Genomic DNA, 23,357 nt, shown 5'->3' with positions numbered 1-23,357 from the left:
ACATAAATATGTTGTTGAATTGTGTCCAACACTCCATGACCCCATTTGGGGCTTTCTTGGCAAAGATATTGGAGTGGCTTATCATTTCCTTCTCCAGCTCATTTTACAGATGAAAGAAATGGAAATAAATAGGATAAAGTGACTTGTCCAGAATTATAAAGGTAGTAAGTGCCTGAGACTAATATTAGCCCTCTATCCACTGAGCCATCCAGAGCAAAAATATAGGTCTGGGATATTCTGGCCAGGGCTGAGAAAATGCCTAATCCAGTCTAATTAGCATTAAGTACTTATGTCCTGGTATAAAGACAAAAGGGAAAGAAGTCCTTCTACCCCCAAACCCTATATTTTCTTAGGAGAGGAGCTTGTATTTTCCTAAGGAATACTTCCCTTTGCTCTTAGGGTGCTAGTCGTGTCAATCATGGTGGACTTATAGACTTAAAGATATTATATTCCTAAGAAGAATTATCCACACGGAAAGAACAATACATATAGTACCCTCACACCACTATTGTGGAGTAGGATGGCAAGAAGTATGAATTTTATGCCCATGAATGACCATGCTCAGTCATATAATAAGATACTACAGTGAAAAAGAAACTGGATTTACAGTCTGAAAATCTAGGTCCAATCCCACCTCTGTTATGTCCCTACTGGGTGATAGTAGATCACCCAGCAGGTGATCTGCTACCTATTTCTTTCTTTCTTTCTTTTTTTTTGCAATGTGATGTTAATTTTACAGACCAACTTTTTCTATGCTTTAAGGATGGTAAAGATGATCACCTAGATAGAATGATCACCTAGATAGACTTTAGTTTCCTACATAAGGAAATAAGAGGGCTGAACAGGGTAATTCCTAAGGTTCCCTCCAAGTTTAAATTCTATAATCCTATGTATCTAGAAAGGAGAGATTATATCTTTGTATTCTTCAGTGCCTACCATAGCACTTTTCAGGTGGTGTTTGCTTGGTAAATACACGTCTAATTTAATTGAATTAGCGACATTTATTTTATGAAAATAATGACTGAATCTCCTATCTTTATCCTGCTGAATGAGAAACTGAGACTGCTCTTACCTGGGCCAGTAGTTTTTGTTTTAGTTGGTCCAGGGCCATTTTTGGGAGCAGTGGTCACTCTGTAACCAGTGACTGGGGAATTTGAAGGTAGCCACCTCACACTGATGCTGTTGTCCTGCACATCAGTCACTTGCATTTGTGATGGTTTATCAATTTCTAGGAGAAAAAAAAACAGTATAAAGAAGTGAGGAAAGCCTGTCAGAAAACAAAGTGAGTTTATACTTTGGCACCATAATGTTCTGATGTGATGATGCTTGCTCAGCTGTAGGCCATTTCCTTTCCTTAGGCCACTTGGAGGAAAAAATGACAAGAAGATTAGGTTATTTGTGAATAACTAATTTTGGAGTTCAAGAAATCAATGCAAGATTAAATCATATTTTTTCCTGGTGGAATGGGATCTATACACAAAGCACATCCAAAACAGCTGTAATCCTTCCTTATTTACATTTACTTTCAACTTCAAGGTACTCTTGCCCTCCATCTAACTTTGGTCTTAGGTTGGTCCTATTTATAGATGGGCTTTACTTCTCAAGAAAGTCAACAGAATGAATGTTTGCTCAATGGCTTAGGAGAAAATGAGGTCAAAAGACAATTGGAACTATATTAGTCGAAATAAATCTGCAGTAGCTTTAGAATGGTTCGCACCTGTTCGGTATGAAATGGTCACGGGTTTGCTGCTGGCTGGACTGTCTCCACGACCAGTTACTGCATACACAGTGATGGTATAATCTATTCCAGGTTTAAGGCCAGTGATGGTGGCTGTAGATTTGGTGCCAGGCACAGTGAACTCCTGTACAGGGCTATTGCCTCCTATAGGAACAAAGTGGTAGAATTCAGCGGGGCAAGTTGGATAAAGGGATAAAATCTAGTGAATCAGTATTTCAAAGACAGAAAACTTGACTCATTCACTTTTCAAAAATAGATAATTATTTTCAGTTCAGTTGTGTCCAACTCTTCATGACCTTTTTTGGTGTTTTCTTAGCAAAGATACTGGAATAATTTGCCATTTCCTTTCACAGCTCATTTTACAGATGAAGAAACTGAGGTAAATAGGTAATAAGTGACTTGCCCAGGTCAAACAGCTAGTGAATGTCAAGTTTTCCTGACTCCAAATTCAGTACTTTAACCTCTGAACCACCTACCTGCTCAGGTGATTATAGTTCATGTTAACTAATGAAGAAACTAAGGAAGATGGCAATGATTTAAAGTTTAGATCTAACATTGGATTTGGATTAGGGAGTGGAGAAGCCTTGGATCATATTTCTTACCATTCATCTTAAGTACAGTGTGACTGAAGTGTATATTATTTTGCTGTCTTACCTGTTTCACCATAGGTGATTCTATAATATCTGACAGTAACTGCAGGTGCATCCCAACGAATAAGCAGGCTAGTGGGGGTAGTAGCAATCACTTCAAGGTCCCTTGGAACATCAGAAACTGAGAAATAAGTGAAAAAAGTTCCATTTTCATTAGTTTCAAGTACTAATGAGATTTATCATTATGTAAGTTTGCCAATACTTTAATGACAATTTCAACATATATTTTTCACAAATCTTATACAAGGATGTATGAGTGAAAATGAATTCAGGGTCAAGTAATCTACTAGAGATCTGATAAACCAAATGTGTAAATTATTTTAGAATTTAAATCCATGAGAAGAACTATTGCTAGGGATAACTTAAAAACACAACAAATTTTGTATTCAGACTTTAATTTTGAATAAAACTACAGGTCTTGTTTGTATGTATAAATACCTAAAAAATTCACTCTATAAACTTCTTAGGATGATAGAGTTTCCCATCTCCACTCCCTAACTCTATCTTTTGTCTGTCAAACAGTCTGAGGCATATAAGACAAAAACCCATTTCATGGAAGATACCATATGAGATAGGACAACCCCCTGAGTTTACCTACAATTCAGGAATAGTTTACCTGTTGACTGTTGGCCAACCAACGGGGCACTTTCCTCTCTGCCATTGACAGATACAATGCTTATCACATATTCTGTGCCTGGATTCAGGTTAGTAAGTGTGATGGAATTTCTTGATGGGGGAACCCGGTCTTCACGAGGTCTTCCACTGGCATGTTCAGGATGGTGGCGAATTCTATAACCAGTATTGGGGGCCCGTGGAGACATCCAATGGACAGTGAAGGAGTTGGCAGTTATATCAGAAAAGTCAATGCCAGTTGGGGAATCAAGACCTATTTTCCCACCAAAAGAAAGAAAATATTCAGGAAGGAAAAAGGAGTGCTAAGGGAAAAACAACCAACTAACCTCATTAACACAATAATAATATTTCAGGCATGATCTATTGAATAAAATGATATATCACTCAAACAACATTTGATGAGCACCTAATATGCGCCAGACTTAGGGCTAAGAGTTGGGAATATAAAAGAAAGTAAAAGACTATGCCTGTCTCCATGAGCTTATAATGGGGAGAGAACATGGAAACAAATAAATACTAAGTGAGCTAAAAACAAGGTAAATAGCAAATAATTAACACAGGAAAGACATTAAAATTAAGAGGGAGGGTCAGGGAAGGCTTTCTGTAACAGGTGGAATTTTATTTAGAACTTAAAGGAAGCATAGGAGATCAGTAGTCAGAATGGAGGAAGAAAAACATTGCAGACACAAGGGATAGCCAGAGAAAATGCCCCAAGCTGAGAGATGGAGTGTTTTATTTATGGAACATCCAGGAGACCAGTGTCAATGGATTAAAGAGTTGATGTTGGGAATAATAAAGTAAGATTTTAGGCAGAAAGATACAATATAATATATAAATGTTAAGGCAACTTCAAATTGGAATTGTAGATAACTCCAAAACCATTTCCACATATCTCTGGGATATATTTATGGATTGAATATGGGCAAGTCTGAAAAGCTAGAAATTTCACTTAAAAAGTAAATAATGAAGTTCTACTAGGAAACCATGATGTCCATACTTTTATTCAGTGCAAAAAACAAGTAATAGGAATAATATTGGACTTGGAGTTTAGAGTTTTTGTATTTCTAGATAGCAATGTGGTTATGCTAATCTTTGCCTCTAAAAGCCTATTTCCTGAGAGATAACTTTAACATCTCTTGTAGTTCTAAAATCCTATGAATTTTGGCATTCAGAACTCAGACTATTGCAGAGTCTACCATTAAAAATCCAAGTCTTCAAAACTCTCTGGACTTCAGTTCTCTCATATATGAAATCAAGGATTGGGGGAAGATCTGAAACGAACCTTTCAAGCAACTAATAGTTTGTGATTGTATTCACCCGAAGCATTTTACCTACACTACACTATGTACTCTATTTTGTAATTAAAAGTGCTGAAAGAAGAGCTAATATTTAAGAAAAGGGAATATAGTCATTTGAATTAGGACATGACAAACTGAAGTAAATGCTACCTGCACACAGTTAAAGAAGCATTTAATTCGGTGAAGGAAAATTTAATTTAAATCTTTAGTCTGATGAAGGGAAATAAAGACCTTATGTTTTCACTAAAGAGAGAATAAGAAAGAAAAAGATGGATACAAATGGAAAAGGATATGATTAGTCATTAGAAAGAACTTTCTGATAAAAAAGAAAATAAATGCTGATTTAGTCATTAAGAAGGACTGTAAAAGCTTTTTTCTGGAGACCATAAGAGTAAAGATAAATAATTAGCTTCTGGAAATTGCTTATTTTTATCTGCCACTCATAAGGCAAAACTATTATGGACCCACTCTGTTGGACCAAAGGGATTTAAGAATTATTCAGCAAGAAGTCTTTTCTACCCAGAGTACTAAGAGTGATAACAACAACAAAATAGTAATAGTAACAAATCAATTGGTTTTGTTATCTGCAATTAACAGGTGTCAGCAACCTGGGAAACCGAATGAGTTCAAACCTTACCAATGTAACCTACCTGTTTTCTGTCTTCCTTTAAGAGGTATGCTCTCGTGTTGTTCATAAACACTGGAAACACTGACCAAGTACTCAGTTCCAGGAAGGAGATCTGAAGAGTAAAAAGAAAAAGATCATTTTCAGCTTTGAGTTTGAAAATGAGGTTGTCTGAACCATTTCAGTGGATGAGAAAACAAATCCTTGGTCGACCCATTCTCCCCCTATACGTAGGACAGATCATGTTTTTACATATGACACTGACTTTGGAAGTTTTTGGAAGAGGGGAAGCTTATCTCCCTTGGTACCACATTGTAGGTAGATCTATTGCAGCAAAAGCACAGTATCCTTATCACCCAGTAACTAAGCCACAGTAAGATCTTTTTGAGAAGAAACCTTTCTCTGAAGGGAATTAAGATTAACCCCATACTTGATGGGCCACTGTGATTGTCTTGGATTTTCCTCTTTTAGCCACTGTATGGAAGAAGAGATGAGGTGATAAAGAAGAGAAGCCGTATTATATTGAAAATAGGAATAGAGATTTGTGCCTGTGTTTTCATTGCCATATGCAACTCCTAGAGGAAATATTATCTTTACCAATGCAGACCTCTCCAATTTATGAACTTAAAAAATTGCACAAAACACTTAAATGTTCAGTGATTTGACCAAAGTCTCTTGGCCAGTATGTGTCAGAGGCAAGACCTGAATCCAAATCCAAATGTCTTTGAGACTAGTTTTATATCCACTAACATGACATCTGTTTGACATAACTTATGCAAAGACAAATATAAAATAGTTCTTGCTCTCAAGGAGCTTACGTTACTCTGGGGAAGATAGCATGTTTATATACATGCAGAATATACAGAAAATAAATAGTGGATATTTTTATGGATATTTTAAGTCTTTCTGTGTGAAATAATGATAGGTTTTAACCAATTCCCATCCCCAAAGCTGGGCTGCCTTCCATGATTCCTGAGGTCCCTTCCTTCTCTCAGTATGATGATTCTATGATTAGTACTCTTCTATTGATCATTGCTACATCATCTACAAAATTCAAATTAATAATAATATATGTGCCTAAAGAAGGAAAAATATTTTGAGGTTTCACCTATTTCTAAGATTTGTGATGGGATTCCTATATGTACCTTTCCTTTATTCCAGGTGTTTATTCTGAAGTATCAGTTCAGAAAAGGTTATTTGATGGTGATGTGCTGGGTTACAAAGAACTTTTGCAGTGCACTAAAAAGTACCACAACAAGAGACCAGTGGTAGAAGAAAAAATATATGCAAACATATTTTCTCTTTTACACATTGAAAATCTGAGATTGTTTCTGCAATAATAAGCAGATTTTCTCAACATGTTGCTTACCATGAATGGCATAGAGCTCATATGGTATTGCACCACTATGATTAAATTATAGAGTGATGTTTCTCAATCATATGAAGACAAATAAAGCTATAGTGTTCTTCAATGATCCTTTCATCTCCCCCAAAAGCTCCCCAGGAAATATTAAGTAGTTTTTCAACTCAGCCACTTGAAGTAACTTTTAACAGGAAGTAACAAGAAAGGACCATGATGGGAAGTGGAAGTGAAGTTGCCAATCTCTAAATATGTTGGAAATATAAAAGACATATGAGTCCCTTGTCTAGAAGTTCAACTTTCTTTGGCCCATGTAGTAGTTTCAGTTATAATTAGAAACATACACATATAATTACTCTGTTTGCCTCAGTTCCTCATTTGTAAAATGAGCTGGAGAAGAAAATGGCAAAAATATAGTATCTTTGCCAAGAAAAGCCCAAATGGGGTCACAAAAAGTTGGACACGACTAAAATGACTGAAAAACAATAATGTATGTGTATGTGTAATTATAGCATATAGGTATTTGTATAATTCTTTAACCTTTATTAAAAATCCTTATTGGAATTTAGTTAATTATTTCTCGTAACTCCTCATTTCATAACAAGTAATATTTGTTTTTATTTCATGAGGTTTTATTTCATGCCAGAATAACACATTGCCTCTCACAGTCAGTTTTTGCAAAGTATTACTTTCTCTGAGTTCTTACTGCTGTAATATCTAGCTAACATGCTCACTACAGTCTGGATTTAAATGTATTCTCTTCCTTTAAAACAAGCAAAGATATAACTTACTATATCAAGTAATCATTCATTTTAGTCATTCTAAAAAGTTCATTCTGAGTTTTCAAGTGTTAAACATATGGCCCAATGACACATTTTTACTTAATAAAATGGAAATGGTGACAAAAGTTTAAATCTATTCATTTCTACCAAAAATATTTGGCTCAAATCTTGCATAATTCATTCTGACATTAACTTGACTTGCATGTGGTTCTTTGATGTATATCTTAGGTCCTCACCACCAGTTTTCCACTCTGCCAATATAATCAGAACCATACCAAAAAAGCTATATACACAGATAAAGATTCACATAATTATCTGCTTGGATTTAAGAATTGAATTTCTAAGTATTCCAACAAATTTCTTGGTTTTAATTACAATTATATTGGAATGCTGCTAACATATTCAATATGCTTTTTTTGACTGGCTCATTTGAATCACTTACTTGTTAGAACCACCATGTTATCTGAAGGAGAAATGCTCAATTCTGCGACATCTTCCTCATTTTTCACAGGTGAATATCGTACCAATAGGTTAGTTAATTCAATAGATGGGGGTGGAGCCCACGTCACACGCATGGTGTCTGGGCCAACATTGGTGAATCTCAGATCAGTGGGAGGAGGGACAGCTGAGTTCAAATAAGAGGGAAGAAAAGTTAAATTGAAGAATGGAACACAGTTGAAATGAAATAACAAGGAAGTTTAAAAAGTATATTTCATGCAAAAAAGGAAAAAAGACAATCAGATTCATGCAAACACATTTCTAATCTACATAAATTTCCACTACTGTTATTTAAAAAAAAAAAATCACACACAGAATACTGTTAGGCTCCTTTAACCTTTCTGCCATCTTTGATATTTAGAACATGAATTTCACCTATTTTGCAAACACAATAACAGATTTCAAGTACATTATCAGTGCCATTGGAGACACTATTAAACCCAAGGCTAAGAGAGGCTTAAGTTGCCACACAGCAAAGAGAGACAGAGCAGGACTTCCAAATACAAATGCATGCACACAGAAAGAAAGAGAAGAGTATCCTGGATGTGCCCATGACCGGTCCATCTACAGCTACTGGTATGGCTATATTTTCTGAGTCAGTGGGTTCTACTCATGCAAAGAGGTTCTCAGCATGTTGTTTTTTAAATTTATTATTATTATTATTATTTTTTACCATGCACAGCAGAGAACCTTTACAGTGCTGCATGCTTGTCACTAGCCTTTGGTTAAAGAGTGGTTTTCTTTCAAAAGAGGCACTAAATGTGTTCTTTGACTCAACCAATGTGAAAGGAGAAATCAGAGAACCTTGCTGGGGAGCAGAGAGGAGAACAGACCAAAATATTTAGAAAATAGTCATTTGGAAGCAAATAGTCCTGGCAGCCCAGGACTCAAGTTTGTGAGGAGCAGCATGACATTAAGTAAATATAATCAATTATGTCATCTAGACATAAATATAAAAGGCATCAGATATATTTTCTTGCTCTATATAGTTTCAAATGGAATATAATTTCACATTCATTCTAAATATATCACATCTGATACCATCATCTGCCTCCTCTCCCTTTCTACTCCACTTTCCCGAATGCATATTCACCCTTCTTTTTAATTTTAGCATTGACTTGGTTCTCCTTTGAAACTGCCACACCTTTGACCAAAACAGCTGGTACCAACATGCAACACCATCCATGTCTTAAACACAGAAGTTTTCAAAATTCACCCGTTTGTTGTGTCAGAGTGGTAGGGGCACTCTCTCCGCCATTAATGAGAGTGATAACGCTGATGTCATAGTCAATGCCAGGCTCCAGCCCTGTAACTGTGTAGTATCCTACTGAGGAGTCCACAAAATCTTCAAAAATAGGGATACCTTCTCCTGCCGCAACTACTGTGATGCGGTACCCAATAATGGTGGAGGCGTTTAGCGGGGTCCACCTCAGGCCGATGCTTGAATCGGTTATATCAACAAAGCTTAGGTCAGTGAGTTGGGGTACCTCTATTGGTTATAAAGCAAAAGGGGCAAAAGGAAAATAGAGGCAAAAAAAGAGGAAAAATAAAGCAGTGTTCATCAGGTGACAAGTAGTAAAATTGATAGAATGCTAAAGCAATGATGGTAATATGCAAACTTTTCTTGTCAAAGTTATCTAAAAATGATTTCCAGATCAGCATTTTTTGGCTTCTTTCCAGCACAAAATATATTACAAAATGCTGTTTTAAATTGCTATGAATTTTTTTAATCTCCCACCCCAACTGTTGTAGTTTGAACCACATAGGTTCTTAAGACAATAAAACTCTTTAGGATGCCAACATTATTTCCAGAATCCCAATATCACATCTTCAACATATATCAGTTACTAAAACAAGAAAAAAGTGAACCCAAATCCAAACTCTTTTGGAGTAGTAATGTGAAGCTTGTTTGGAAAAGGCTTGTTTGGCTTTTTTTTTTTTTTTTTAAGAAGGTTGCTGGAAGAAAAAAAAAAAACAGAACCAAATCCAAACTCTTTTGGAGTAGTAACATGAAGCTTGTTTGGAAAAGGCTTGTTTGGTTTTTTAAAAAGGTTGCTGGATAGGTTTTCTATAGAAAATTAAAAGCAACACCATCCCCCATCATGCTGTATTTTCCACACAAAACTTGCCATCCAAAGATGAATGGAAGCAGAGAACAGATAGGTCTGGTTTATGTGCCTTCTCCACCAAATTATATGCATATGCTCAGAATCTGTGGTTTTGTCACCATTCTTAGTGTGGAAATTCCCTTCATCAGCAGTGTTTTCAATCTCTCCTTAACTTGATAGGTAAATAATAGGGAATTGCCTGAACCACACAGACATTAAATGATTTGTCACACATCTAGACAGCATTAAAAACGAGAAGGGAACTAAGGTCTTCTAGACCCTAAATACAGCACTCCAGCTGGTATCACATATTGTCTCTATATTTAATATTGTCATAAAAATAAATTATAACTGGTAAGCAATACTATAAAAATATTGAAAGGCAACATTCCAGGTATATCTGTCCAGTGCATGGCACTTTGTAACAACTTCATTTTGGATGGATCAAAGTCAAGGGAACTAAGCACTACAGTTTACACTTTCCTGTTCACTTTTTTTGACCAAGAAAGTCATGTTGTTTTTCATAGCACACCCTGAAGGTGTTCTCTTTACCCAGCATGATATTTTCAAATAAAAAAATATATATATAGGCTAAGAAGTTACAAGATATTGATTTGTTTAATAACTGAGCTCAAGTTAGGGCTTAGTTTTGGGAACATTTATAAGTTTTACAAAACATGTGAGAAAAGAGTTATCTGTAAAATAAAGCAGTAACAGGATGCATTTACCACATTACTTTTAGTGAATATTGAATGTGCACAAATAACATCATTTTAGTAAAATTTCCACTTTAGAGAACAGTGCAGGGTTAATGCCAATATTTGCTATCATTACGCCACTGCATCAGGTATCTGTAGGAGCAAATAGCGTCCCAAGAAAGCACAGACATTTAAAGCTGCATTATCAGCAAGCATTTGTCCAAACAGCTGGTGTAATTTCTTGGCTTGGTGAAGAGACAAAAAGTTAAAAAGCCCAAACACAGTAGATATACAGAACCTCTTGGGGATCAAGGGATGAATCCCCCCTGCTATTGAAACTGCTCTTCTGCAATCAATAGCCACAACTACAGTTTGTTTTGCCATTACCTGGAATGATGGTATCGGAGATGGGGACACTTTCCTTGTCACCTTTGACAGTGTACACACTGACATTATACTCCAGACCAGGACTCAGATTTTCAAAAGTGCAGGAACTCTGATCTCCATGGACCACTTCTTCCAGAGAATAGCCCTCTCGGCCATTTGTAGGTGTTGTGGTTATTCTATACCCAGAAATGTCTAAATATAACCAAAATATAACAGTTAATGATTAAATTATTATATTCTCAGAGGCTATACAATAGATATCTAACAAAATAAATAAAAATGCAATAGAATATAGATAATATTAATAAGTGGATTTCTAAATCATTATATATATTTTAGTAATCCTCCTGTTCAATTTGAGCTTGACATCATTGCTATAGAAAATATACTTTTAATTGCTTCAATAAAGCATTATTTATCTTATGGGGTATTATATATCTTAGCTCTCCTGTTCCCTTTTTTATAAAGAATGGAGTTTAAATTCTGTAGCATCCTACCAATAGGACTGGCATTCAGTAGCCTGAGGAGAAACTGCATACCTATTGTTTGAGAACCAGACAATTAAGGTTCATCAGCACAAAATTGGCCCCCAGGGAATGAATCTTGTTGATCACAACAATTCATGAAACCATCTACTAAATCATGGGATGATCATAGTCTCTTTTCCTGAAGGAAGTCCTCGCACATGAATGAAATAAGAAATGGATTCACATATTGCTTCTGACTCTTACTACCTATATGAAGCATAGCAAGTCATTCAACCTCTCTGGGGCTTGGTTTCCTCATCTGTAAAATGGGAGGAATTGGACAAGATGGCTTAGGAGGACTCTTTCAATTCTAACTTTTTGATCTTCATACCCAGAAGGATAAGCACTATCACTTGCTCACTTGCAAAATGAGAATCATAATCATACCTGCCTTAGAAGGTTGTAAGAATCGAATGAGATTGATCTATATAAAGTACATTGCAAACTTTAAAGTGCAATATCAGTCGGTATCATGATTTATACTGTTATATCAGTGAAGCAGGGAACATCATCAGGTAGGCTAATAATCCCATGAAAACATCTTTTCTTGTTTTAGCTTATATTTTGCCCAACTATGAAATGAGTAACAATGTGTTTTTTTTTTCTTTTGTGTTTGGTGGATAGGATATGAAACAAAAAATATCCATAATTTGACAAAATTTTTCAGAATACATTTTATCAGTTACATTAAGACTGATTATCATTTTTATATATTTTGGAAATAGAATATATTTTTAAATTGCTCTTGTGTCCTAGGGTTGCTTAGGTGGAAAATAAAATTTTTAGGAATACAAAAAAAAGGAAGAATAGAAAATAATTAATATAAATGGCTATTGCTGATTTTTTTTCTCATCTTGTATATTTGAAAAAACCCAAAATATAGCCTTTTCATTGTCCCATTATAGAAAACAAGATCCCATTATAACAGGCAATTCAAGGAAAATTTTTCAAAATGGTGACAGGGAATGGGCTAGTTAATTCTCAGTAGTGTGTGTGTGTGTATGTGTGTGTGTGTGATACTTGCAGTAGAAGTCTTGTGGATAAAACTCATTTAAGCCTTTTGAAAAATCACACTTGTATAACCACTTGACCAAATTTTCAGTGATGAATAAAAAGCATATATAAATCATTTCAGTTTCAGATGATTATCTGCAAATTTGCTCTTATCTTCATATGCCAAGCTATATTTCCATTTCACTTGCAATAATACTTAGCTTTAAGACAAAATAGAAAAAAAGAGGCTTTCCCGAGTCATTTCATCAAGTTTTAGAGAGTGCTGGAAAATAGTTCCTGCCTTTCAGATGGAATTGTATCAAGTTGCTGTGTGAACCATTCATAATCAGGGAAAAGTGGAGTCTATTCAGCTATGGAACCCAAAGACATTTATTTCCCCATTGTGGATGTCATCAAGCTAAAAGCATGACCCTCTCGACTCTTTTCAACTCTCATGAGCACTTTGGATTAAGAAAAGAATAAATCACTATAATTCTGATTATGACTCTCTGTATCTCTTCTCATCCTTTTCTAATATCCTCAGACTATATTCCATAGGTGACCCCCGTTTCTGCTAATAGTACCCCACTAAAAACATAATCATGGATTTTGATCAAAATTGTGAAACACATGCCTCATTCCTGAGTGTAGCCCAAACCAAACTTAAAAGTAGCTGAAGATATCTAATAAAATAAATAAAAATGTATTAGAATGTAGATAATATTAATAAATGGATTTCTAAATCATTATGTATGTTTTAGAATCCCCCCTGTTCAACTTGACATCATTGATAGAAAATACACTCTCAAATGCTTCAATAGAGCATTATTTATCTTATGGGGTATTATATATCTTAGCTCCCCTGTTCCCTTTTTATAAAGAACTGAATGTTTATAATTCTGGCTCCACTATTCTATGGAATCAAAACAGTGAATTAAATTCTTGTCCCAGGAGACTATTTCTTTTGTTTGTATTGCTGTTTCCAATATCTTTTTACCTGGGGTGGTGCTTCTTTCCCAGGAGACAGTTAGGATTCCAGTGTCTGGGTTTGAATCCAAGTGGAGGTTGGTTGGTGGAGACAGTGCTATACAAAACAAAAATGTTAAATTGTTGTTGAAAGTTAACATATATCATTTGGATCATTAACTTGTTTTGAGAAGACAGGTATAGGATTACAGAATGTACAAATAATTATCAAATAACAAAGAATTAACAAAAAAATTCCCTATAACTGGGAAAAGTTATAGAAAACCTAATATTCTAGAGATATAGGTCTTAAGAACAGCACTTCTCCTGGTGCTGTAAACTAAAATTCTGTCTAGAAATGGAATAGCCATTTCTTGAAGCCTTAAGATGGGTAACAAGATTTTATCCTGCTGCTCATCTTGGAGATAAAACAAATGTTAGTGTCCCATCTATGATGAGATAATAATAACATGGGAAGAATTATTTATGATGGTGAACTAGGTAAAAAGGGATACATGTTACTTTTTAGAAAAGACAGTAATGAAAAATAAAATCTCCTTACGTGTAACCACTTTCTTTACAATTGGAGCATCTTTCTCCTGACCATCTCGTAAGACAGAAATAGAATATACATATTCCACCCCTGGAGTTAGGCCAGACACTACAATGCTTCCAGACTCTGAAGTCACCTCACGAGGAGCTTCTCCACCTTGACTTGGTCGTACACCCAACTAGAAAGAGATAAGGAAAAGAATAAAATGGTTAGCTTTTGTAATATCAAGTAAATTCCTCTTGTTCTATGAGTTATTGATTAAAGATCTAAATTCATATAACTGCATGTAACATGATTCCATTGGGAAATCCTGCAAAGAAACAGATAATTGGACAAAGTACACAAGAAAGTGGTTTTATCCATTATGGTTTGAAATTTGGCATGTTTATTTGTCAAGAAGATAATGACTAGAAAGACCAAATGAGAATAGAAAAGCAACATACTATAACTGAAAAAAACATTGAACATTGATTCAGGAAAAGAGTTTGAATGTCATCTTCAATACTTAATAGCATCATAAACATAAGAAAATCAACAATTTCCTTTGAGCTTCAATTTTCTTGCATGTGTAATAGCTATGATAAAGAAATAATCTATCTCAAAGGATAATTGTGGGGCTTAACAATAAGATAATGTGTGTAAATCACTATGAAAATGAAAGTTGTATAAAAATTCCAGTTATCATATTTATAATCCTTTTCTATTGGGAGAGATACATTCCCAAATCCCATGGACACTGATGCGTGTGTGGGGGTCCTCATGGCAAAACCCAGTGTCTATTTTTTTTAAAAGATTGCCATGTTAAGAGTTCTCTTGCCTTTTTGTGTTGTCTCTAAAACTTACTAGCCATATAGCCTTGAACCTCACATGAAATAATATTTATAGAAGCTTAGTACAGTGTCTGGAATATAGTAGGCACTTAATAGATGCTTGTCCTCTTCCTTTCCACTTTCTCTTTCTGTTATTTGTTTCTTAATCTGGAAAATGGAGCATAATGCTACTTCTATCTAATTCACAGGAGTGTGCTAAGGAATAGATGAGATAATGTGTGTGAAAAAGGCTCTGTGAACTGTGGTATACCATGAAACTGCAAAATATTTAATTTTCATCATTATTTGATGTGCCAGAAATTTCTTTAACTCTGTTTTAATGAGACCTATACATGAACAGAAAGCTTTTTGGCTGCAGTTTAGAGACAACAGCAGGTGTTGTACCGTAGAGGAAAAAAAAGTAAAAACCCAAAGATTTTTTAGGGGTGTGGAGTACAAAGATTGAGATAGAGAAGGTCCCTTATCTTGTCCAAGCTGAAAGTACAGAGGGTATTGTGATCCCATTGTGAGCCCTTATTATTAATCTCATTATTGACTGTCACAAGAGTTTTTCTTACCTAGGCCAGGCCTTCTGCTCTTGGGAAATTAACTGTATTGTTGCCAGACTTGGTTTAGAAACCCAACTCAGTATTCCCATTAACAAGGATTACATGTGTTCCCCATTACACCTGGTCCCAAACACTTTGAAGCTGTGAATATTCCTTCCATTACAGAAAGATGTTTTATAAGTGAAGAATCCAATATTGTTTTTGAACTTTTACAAATAATGAAAACTTTGATTTTAAATTTCTTTTTAATTTCTGATTTTAGCATGTTACTTTTTTCAGTGTTAATTGTGGGCATAGGCTGTTTATATAAAAAAAAATTCTGAAAGCCAGAATAGAATATAGAGGAAGTTTCAGAAGGCACAGTTTTTCCAAGAATATTCATATATTATTTCAAACTCTTAATGATTTAACACAAAAAACCTCAAAACCCAAAATATTACATAAATGTATTCAGTACTGATTATGGTCAACTATATTAAAAATCCCAACTACAGTTTGCATTCTAAAGCAAGAATTTAATGATAATGATAATGATGATATTCATTGGTTTTCAAATATTCCTTCCCTTAAAAAAAAAGCTAAAATATTAAATCAGCCATTTTACATAGAGGAACTTAGTTGTTATATGTAATGAGAATCACTGAACAAAAAACGGTTAGAATGGATAAAAATGTTATTGTCAAAGGATATTAAGTGAATATTTCTTGAACTTATGGATGATACTCATGTAAATCATTGTAGATGCAAATTTTCTATATTTTCTAAAGTCTTCATTTTCTTCTAAGAATAAAGACAAAATATCAGAGTGCCTCCAGAGGTCTTTAAGGTTAAAATACCACTCTACTTACCTTAAAACCGATTCTTGGAGCTGGTGTCCAGGTGATGATAATTGTTGTTTCAGTCACTTCTGTATTGTAATGAGGAATGGAACTGGCAGGTTGTACTGTAGAGTGAAATCAATGAATAAGCCATGTTCAAATGTATCTGCTCTGGACTTTGAAATCCTCTAGCACATAACACAAACTTATATAAATATTTTAAACCCTCCTTGGAATTTTACAATCTTACTTTAATATTCTATTTGTCCTGATTTCTTAATGGTTCAGGGCAATGGTTCTGGCAACAATATATTTTCTTCTATCTGCTCCTTTTAATTAAAAAACCTTTTCTAAGTCAAGTCGACCACAAGAAATGGTAACTATAATTTTAGAGTTCTCATGTTCAACGAATAACTAAACAACAAACACGTTACTTTGTAGATTAAGATTTTTTAAAAATATTTTAATAGTATACTACCTCATATGGGCTAACTGCTTTTTTTTTTTTAATTCATCCTTTTGCTTTCTTGTTTTGGTTGCAGAGGGACCACAAAAGAATTTGTAATATTATATTACCAAAGTCTTACTTGCTAGCTAACATATATGAAGAGTGATCAAAGAGATAATATTATTAAAACATTTAGCATAATACTTGGAATATAGGAAGCATTATCTAAATGTTTATTTTCTTTTCTGTTATATAAATGTCAGTAATGATGATGATGATGACATAGTCACAGATTTTATATTTTTATAGGACATTTTTCTACTCAGATCATTCAAGTATTAACATCTCCTCTTATTATCATCACCTCCCCTTGAAGACACCTTAATATTCTTGTTCAAAAATAGCATCTATTTGATGATCCTAAAATCTGAGAACAGAGCAAAAGTTTGTTATTTTGAGACTCCTAGAATCTTGACCACATGCTTATTTCCTTAGTGGAGACCTGATGTTTACAATAAGAATAGAAAAGGGCCTTGTATAAGTATGGCTTGAGGTAGACATTTCCAACAGCCTTAAAAATATCACTCCACATTTAGAACTTGTGAAAAGATCTGGATGGAAAGGTAGAAGGAGGTTTTTAATGAACAGAGCAGGCTCTCCCATGACTCATCCTTTCCAGCTCAGATGGAGAAAAAGCAGCTCATCTCTAAAATGGAGAGAACCACTCTTGGATTCAGTGAGGTAGGTTCTCAGTGGGAGAGGTGGCCAATTTGAAGGATGTCCAATGTATTAACTGGGCAGGCCTGAAGGAAAATTGTTAAGCAGACAAAGCTTGTCTTTAGCAGCGGCCTTCTCTCTGTCCTATTTGGGGAAACCCCTTAATATTGGCTCAAGTGACTTTTTTTTTCCTATGCTCTTATTGTTTCCAATATAAAAATCTGCTCTCATTTAAATATGATAAATCCATTCCCACTCAAGCATAAATGATTGTTAAAGGCTTTAAAGATTTTCCTTCTCAAAGGCATTTTTATTTTAAAAAGGGCAGAATAGCTGCTAATCCTGCAATCAGGTCTCAGTAGGTGGTCACTTAGTATGTCTACAGCTAAGAACCAGTTGGTGTGACACTGAAACACAGCAATGGTGAATTCCCTTTAGCCAATAATACCATCTAACATTTACAAGAGTGATATTTGCAAAAGGATATCTGAAGTCAAAAACGACAACTTTCTGTTGTGATTTCCTCCTCATGTGAACAAAGCTCTAACATTGATTATCTTTGTAGAACTTTAACTCCACTTGTAGACTCTCAAACTATGGTATAAGCAACTTGTGTTAAAAAGATAATTCAGGGGAAGAAAAAATCCCAAACTATACACACCATGATATCAAACAAAAGCTTTGACTTGGACTATACATTATAGATTCTAGCAGCTTTGCTAATGCCTAATCAATAATTAATTAGTAATTAATGCTAATTGCTGCCTAAAGGACATATGTACCTCATTATTCTTCTAGGAGAACAGACTTGGAATCAGAAATAAGAGTGGATTCATATTCTGCTTCTAATTTTAGTCTATGTGGTCTCAAGGAAGAAACATAACTGCTCTGTGTCTTATGTTATTGTTCAGTTTACGAAGTAAGAGATGTTGTGATCTGTGTTGTCACACTGGTATCTACACACAGTAAGGAAATCAGAACCTACATGTACCCTGTCAGAAACACAACATGGAGTAGATTCCACTTACAAAAAAAAACAGCTCTTACTTCTACCATCTTCTGTCTAATCCCTATCTGAAGCCTTAATTTGAAGCCTGGACTATTATTATAATGCTATTATTAGTCCCCTAAAAAAGATTTCTTTTTTGCTTGTACTCTACTACCCTAAATATATTTCACAGTGATGACAAAATTATTGTCCTATGGTAGAGATCTGCTCATATCACTCCTTCGTTCAAAATCCTTCACTGGCTCACTATTGCCTTTTTGAATACAGTTCAAAATTCTTAATATCTCTATTTTTTTGTTTTGTTTTAAGGCCCTTAACTACCTGGGATCACTTTACCTTTCTTAGAACTTCCCTCCCCTCTAGTTAAACTGGGTTTCTCAGTACCTTTCAAACATATTTCAAACTTCTTCAAAGTATCTTTAGTTTTGACTGCACCTTCAGTTTCTGAACAAGCCACTGCTCCTTCACATTTGTGAGAGGTCTAAAATGTACTCTACAAATTGAGGTGAACATTCAATCACAAGTCTGATAGATTAGATTGCCTAAAAGGATATTTGAAAAGCCTCTATGTTGACATGTCTGCTTTGACATAATTGAAACCGTTTTTCCTTTAATGGAAGCTGTATCTAACAAAGAAAGGCCACAAAAATTTCTATTGTGTAAAAGAGCTCTCAGAAACAAGCATGATAGTTTTCTGAGCATTTAAAAAACTATTTCTAAAAAGTTTTTTTTAAAGCAATCTTAGTATACTCTGCTCTCTTAATCGTATAGTTCTCTTAGGTAATCACAAGGAAACAATTGATCCTTTGGTGATAAATTACATAATAGCATGGTTAGGTACACTGAATTATTGATTTTCTCTTATAATAAGGCATCATTTAACATGATTAAATGGAAATGTCATTTTCATTGGGTGAAGGTACAACAATTAGGGGTGAAAGTAAGCTACCTGACCAAGTCTCATTCATCAAATTTAAATGTGGGATAAATTTTGAAACACATTAGAAATTCCCAGAGAAGGAATCAGTTCACACTTGAAATGATTTTAAGAAAATTCTAGTCAATACGTGTACAGTTTATATTCATGTACAAACCTATCTCCAGTTCCAAATGCAATCAATAGAAATCATGACAACATGGGCTGCAGCTGAGAAACTCAAAGGCCCTTATCCTGGGAAGTCTATTTTCATTAGGGTAAAAGTGAATCTTATTGACTAAAAACAGCACATGTTTAATGAAGGCTGCCTGTCACCCATCCATTTCATTCCCTTCAATGAGCATGATCTGCTGAAAGCATTTGGAAGACAATGTACATCACTCATGCCTATCAGAGGTTTTCAATTTGCCGAGTTAAAAAATGAGTGTAGAGGCTGCCATATTTCAAGATACTCATCTCAATGAACATGTAGTGTTCAGCTAGAAATAAAGGTTTACACTTCCCTTTGTAATGTCAATGGGAAGGCACTTAATAGAAATAACTTTGTGAATAAGGCCCTTTATTATAATGTCATTGCATTTAGGGTGGTAGATTTAAGACCATTTTCTATAAAACAATTTCAAGAGAAGAGCAGATGTGCATATGCTCACAATTTATTGTCCAGTCTTTATTGCTACGGAATTTAAAAGCCTTTTAAAAAAATCTGCTGTGCTCTGTAAAAGTATTTTAATTTGCTCCTGATAATGCCATCCTAAATAAAAGAATGAATTGTTTCTTGGTTTGGCTATTCTGTTTGCTTTTATGCATAGTATTGGAGGATTTGAATATCAGTCTGAATATCACAAAGTCCTTTAACCTCTCTATGCCAAATTTTTATATCTTTTAAATAAAGATAATGATATTCCTTGTACTTCTTATAATACTCTTACAAGGAAAGATCTTTGTAAACTCTAAAGCCTTTGAGAATGTAATTTATCTTTATTACTCTTCAGTGTAGCTGTTAGCCCCTGTCTTATACCCATTGGCTAGCATCCAATAACTTTAAAATATTAATGGAAAGGCATGAATTCTGATTTTTTTCTTTATTTCTCCATATCCTGATATAACTAGTCTTTGGGGACTTATTTGGTTAGAAAGGATCATAGAATTTGAGAGGTGGAAAGGATCTCAGCAGCCATCTAATCCAATATATGCATGAAAGGAATTTTCCCTGTGACATACTATACTCAACTAGTGGTCATCTATTTGAACTGAATTCAATTTTCAACCAGTCATGTAACCATCTGTGCTATAAATTATGTCTCAGTGTAAAATGCATTAATGAAAATTCTTTCTTTTGAAAAATGACTTTGCATATAGGACCTGGTCTACATAATAGAATTTGACCAAATCAGTGTCACTTGTACAGAGGTTTGACTTACAGGTAGTGAAGATTCCAGTTTGCTTAGGACTCTGTTGATTGCCTTTGACAGCCACCAGGGAAGCAGTATACTCAGATCCTGGTTGCAGATTCCTCAATGGGTATTGGGTAGCAGATGGTCCCACATTATATTGCTTAGGTTGGTTTCCTCTAGTAGGGCTCACAGTCAGTCGATATCCTGCTATCCTGGCACGAGGTGGAGTCCAGGTAACCAAGACTGTGGTGTCAGTCTCATTGACAAACCTTAAGTTGGTAGGAGCATCCAGTTCTTAAAAAAAAAGGCAAAGGAATGAATAAGGAATAGGGCATTTTTTTCAGGCAATATTTAAATGATCAATTAACTAGAGAAAGCAACATATGCCTAGTTTATCCATCCTGACAAGGTTAAAATTTTGTGGGTAAACCACAACAAAGAAAAAATACCAACTCTTTTTTTATCTAGATGGAAAAGTAGCCCAGAGGATAGAGAGCTGGGGTTGAAGTTCCAAGAAAGGCTCAAGTTCAAATTTAGCCTTAGGCACTTATTAGCTGGATGTCTCTGGCAAGTCATTTAATTTTTCCTCAGCCTTAATTTCTTCATCTTTGAAATGGGGATAACATAACTTACCTCCTAGTATGGTATTTGAGATACTTGTACCAATTTATACAAACAAGATATTTGTAAAATATTTTGCAAACCATAAAATTTTCATAAATAGTAGAAATATAAATATAAATATCATGATTACTGTCTTGCATGTTCATCCATCTCCTATGTTAGAATATAAGTTCCATGAAGACAGGGACTGTCTTTGCTTTTTCTTTGTAACCTCAGAACTTAGCTCAGTTTCTGGTACATAGAAAAGGTTTAATAAAGTTGTTGGTTTATTTATTGATTGACATAGGCACTTTACTAAATTTCACTTGAGGCTTGTAAAACTGCTGATATCCCTGAATGACATTTCCTATTGTATTAATTGCAATGTATGATTTTCCCATCATTGTATACACAAAATAAAGGAAAATAAAACTCTATTTTATGATAGCAAATTTCTATTATATTTCTTTTCACATTATTTGGAGAAATTAAATATTTTCTTCATGTGACCCAAGTAAAGATAATACTTTTCACTTGTAATAGTATAGTTTAGTATCTGCCTTCTGGGATAAGAACTATTCATGGTGAAATTTGTGGATGGTTTAGCTTCATGATTATTTAGTCTGGGAGTTTTAAAGTGTTTTGTGTATGTGTGTGTGTGTGTGTGTGAAAGAGACAGACAAAAAGACAGAAAGAAAGTGACAGAGAGAGAGAGAGAGAGAGAGAGAGAGAGAAAGAGAGAGAGAGAGAAAGAGAGAGAGAGAGAGAGAGCGAGCATTATATGCTCCTCTGGTCAGCTAGTGAAACCTACAGACTCTTCAGAATAATGTTTTCAAATCATAAAATTAAGTACATAGAATTATAAGGGAAACCACAATCATATTGAAATACTTATCAAAATATTAAAAAAAATTTGCAAACCCAAGTTAAAAACTTCTGGCTTACCAGAAAATACCTGTGTTGTAGAATTGGAACAAGTGGGATCCAATTCGAGATTTGATGATTAATAACTTTATGAACTTAAATCTCTTCAGTCTCTTATGTGTTAGGCACTGTGCTGAGTATTGGGAATATAAACAATGGTGACTTAGCCCCTACCTTCAAGGAGCTTGCAATTTAATGGGAGAGACAACATGCAAACAAATATTTACAGAACAAAGAATAAACAAGAAATAATTAATAGAGGAAAGGAGCTGGAATTAAGAAGGTGTAAGAAAGATTTCTATAAAAGAAGAGGGCGAGCATTCCAGGCATGGAGTCAGCCAGAGAAAGTGTTTGAAACTGAGAGATGGAGTGTTTTGTTCTTGGAACAGCCAGAAGGTTGGCGTTGCTGGATCAAAGACTATGTGTTGAGGAATCAGGTATAAGAAGACAGAAAAGGTTGCAAAGGGCTTTGAAGGCCAAACAGAGTATTTTACATTTGATCTTGGATTTGATATGGAGCTCTTGGAGTTGATTAAAATGATCAGACTTATGTTTTAGAAAAATTGCTTTAGTGGCTGAATGGGGGATGTTCTGGAGTGGGAAAAGATTTGAGGCAGACAGATTCACAAGCAAGCTTTGGCAGTAGTCCAGGTGTGAGATTACAAGGAACAGTACCAGAGTGATGACACTCTGAGGAGGAATTGGGGTATATTCCAGAGTTGTTACAAAGGTGAAGTGAGCAGACTTTGGCATTAGCTTAAAAAATTATGAGGAGTCCAAGATGACTCCTAGTATATGATGTTTTCAGTAAAAGGGAAGTTGGAGGGAGGGATTAGGGAGAAAAATAATGTATTCTATTTGGGAGATATTTAATTTAAAATGTCCATTGGACATCCAGTTCAGATTTCTGCAAGGAAGCTGGATGTGCAAAACTGGAAGTCAGCCAAAAGGACAGGGTAGTTTAAGTAAGTTTAGGAATCATCACCATAAAGATGATAATTAAATCCAGGGGGGCTGATTAGACCAACCTCTCTTGGTTTATTTCTTTATAAAATGAATGGGTTGAATTTTATAAATTCTAAGTTCCCTACCAGCTTTCCATCCAATGATTTTCATTGTCCAAAATTTTAGGTCCTATATTGCCTTTATAATATCCCAAACAACCATTAAAACTTTCTGTGAAAGCAAGGCTAAATGGCACTTAATCTTCCTATTTAGTAGTGAGCTGAGGTTAAGTCCTAGATATATTTAACCATTGGTATATTTTATATTAAGAGAGTCTGAAAAAGGTTTCCTGTAAAAGATAGAATTTT

General features: G+C 34.8%; 1 protein-coding gene across 12 annotated transcripts in view; it reads right to left on the bottom strand.

The window, feature by feature from the left end:
• Positions 1 to 23,357, bottom strand: part of FN1 (fibronectin 1) — an 81,161-nt gene that overhangs the window by 21,885 nt on the left and 35,919 nt on the right. For 6 of the 12 annotated variants that reach the window (XM_051983596.1, XM_051983601.1, XM_051983595.1 and 3 more), the window contains exons 20-31: positions 20,545 to 20,811; positions 16,043 to 16,137; positions 13,826 to 13,994; positions 13,295 to 13,381; positions 10,778 to 10,969; positions 8,801 to 9,073; positions 7,529 to 7,711; positions 4,970 to 5,059; positions 3,005 to 3,274; positions 2,393 to 2,509; positions 1,718 to 1,882; positions 1,073 to 1,228 (exon numbers count right to left, since the gene is read on the bottom strand). In XM_051983596.1, the coding sequence (XP_051839556.1) occupies positions 1,073 to 1,228; positions 1,718 to 1,882; positions 2,393 to 2,509; positions 3,005 to 3,274; positions 4,970 to 5,059; positions 7,529 to 7,711; positions 8,801 to 9,073; positions 10,778 to 10,969; positions 13,295 to 13,381; positions 13,826 to 13,994; positions 16,043 to 16,137; positions 20,545 to 20,811 (2,064 nt within the window). The remainder of the gene's footprint in view (positions 1 to 1,072; positions 1,229 to 1,717; positions 1,883 to 2,392; positions 2,510 to 3,004; positions 3,275 to 4,969; positions 5,060 to 7,528; positions 7,712 to 8,800; positions 9,074 to 10,777; positions 10,970 to 13,294; positions 13,382 to 13,825; positions 13,995 to 16,042; positions 16,138 to 20,544; positions 20,812 to 23,357) is intronic. The other 6 variants (XM_051983600.1, XM_051983605.1, XM_051983598.1 and 3 more) reach the window with 1 other exon arrangement.

This window comes from Antechinus flavipes, chromosome 3 (assembly GCF_016432865.1).
Source record: "Antechinus flavipes isolate AdamAnt ecotype Samford, QLD, Australia chromosome 3, AdamAnt_v2, whole genome shotgun sequence".
In the NCBI taxonomy this organism is placed as follows: Eukaryota; Metazoa; Chordata; class Mammalia; order Dasyuromorphia; family Dasyuridae; genus Antechinus; species Antechinus flavipes.
The sequence above is the reverse complement of the archived record's forward strand: the minus strand, read 5'-3'. Positions and strand labels throughout refer to the sequence as shown.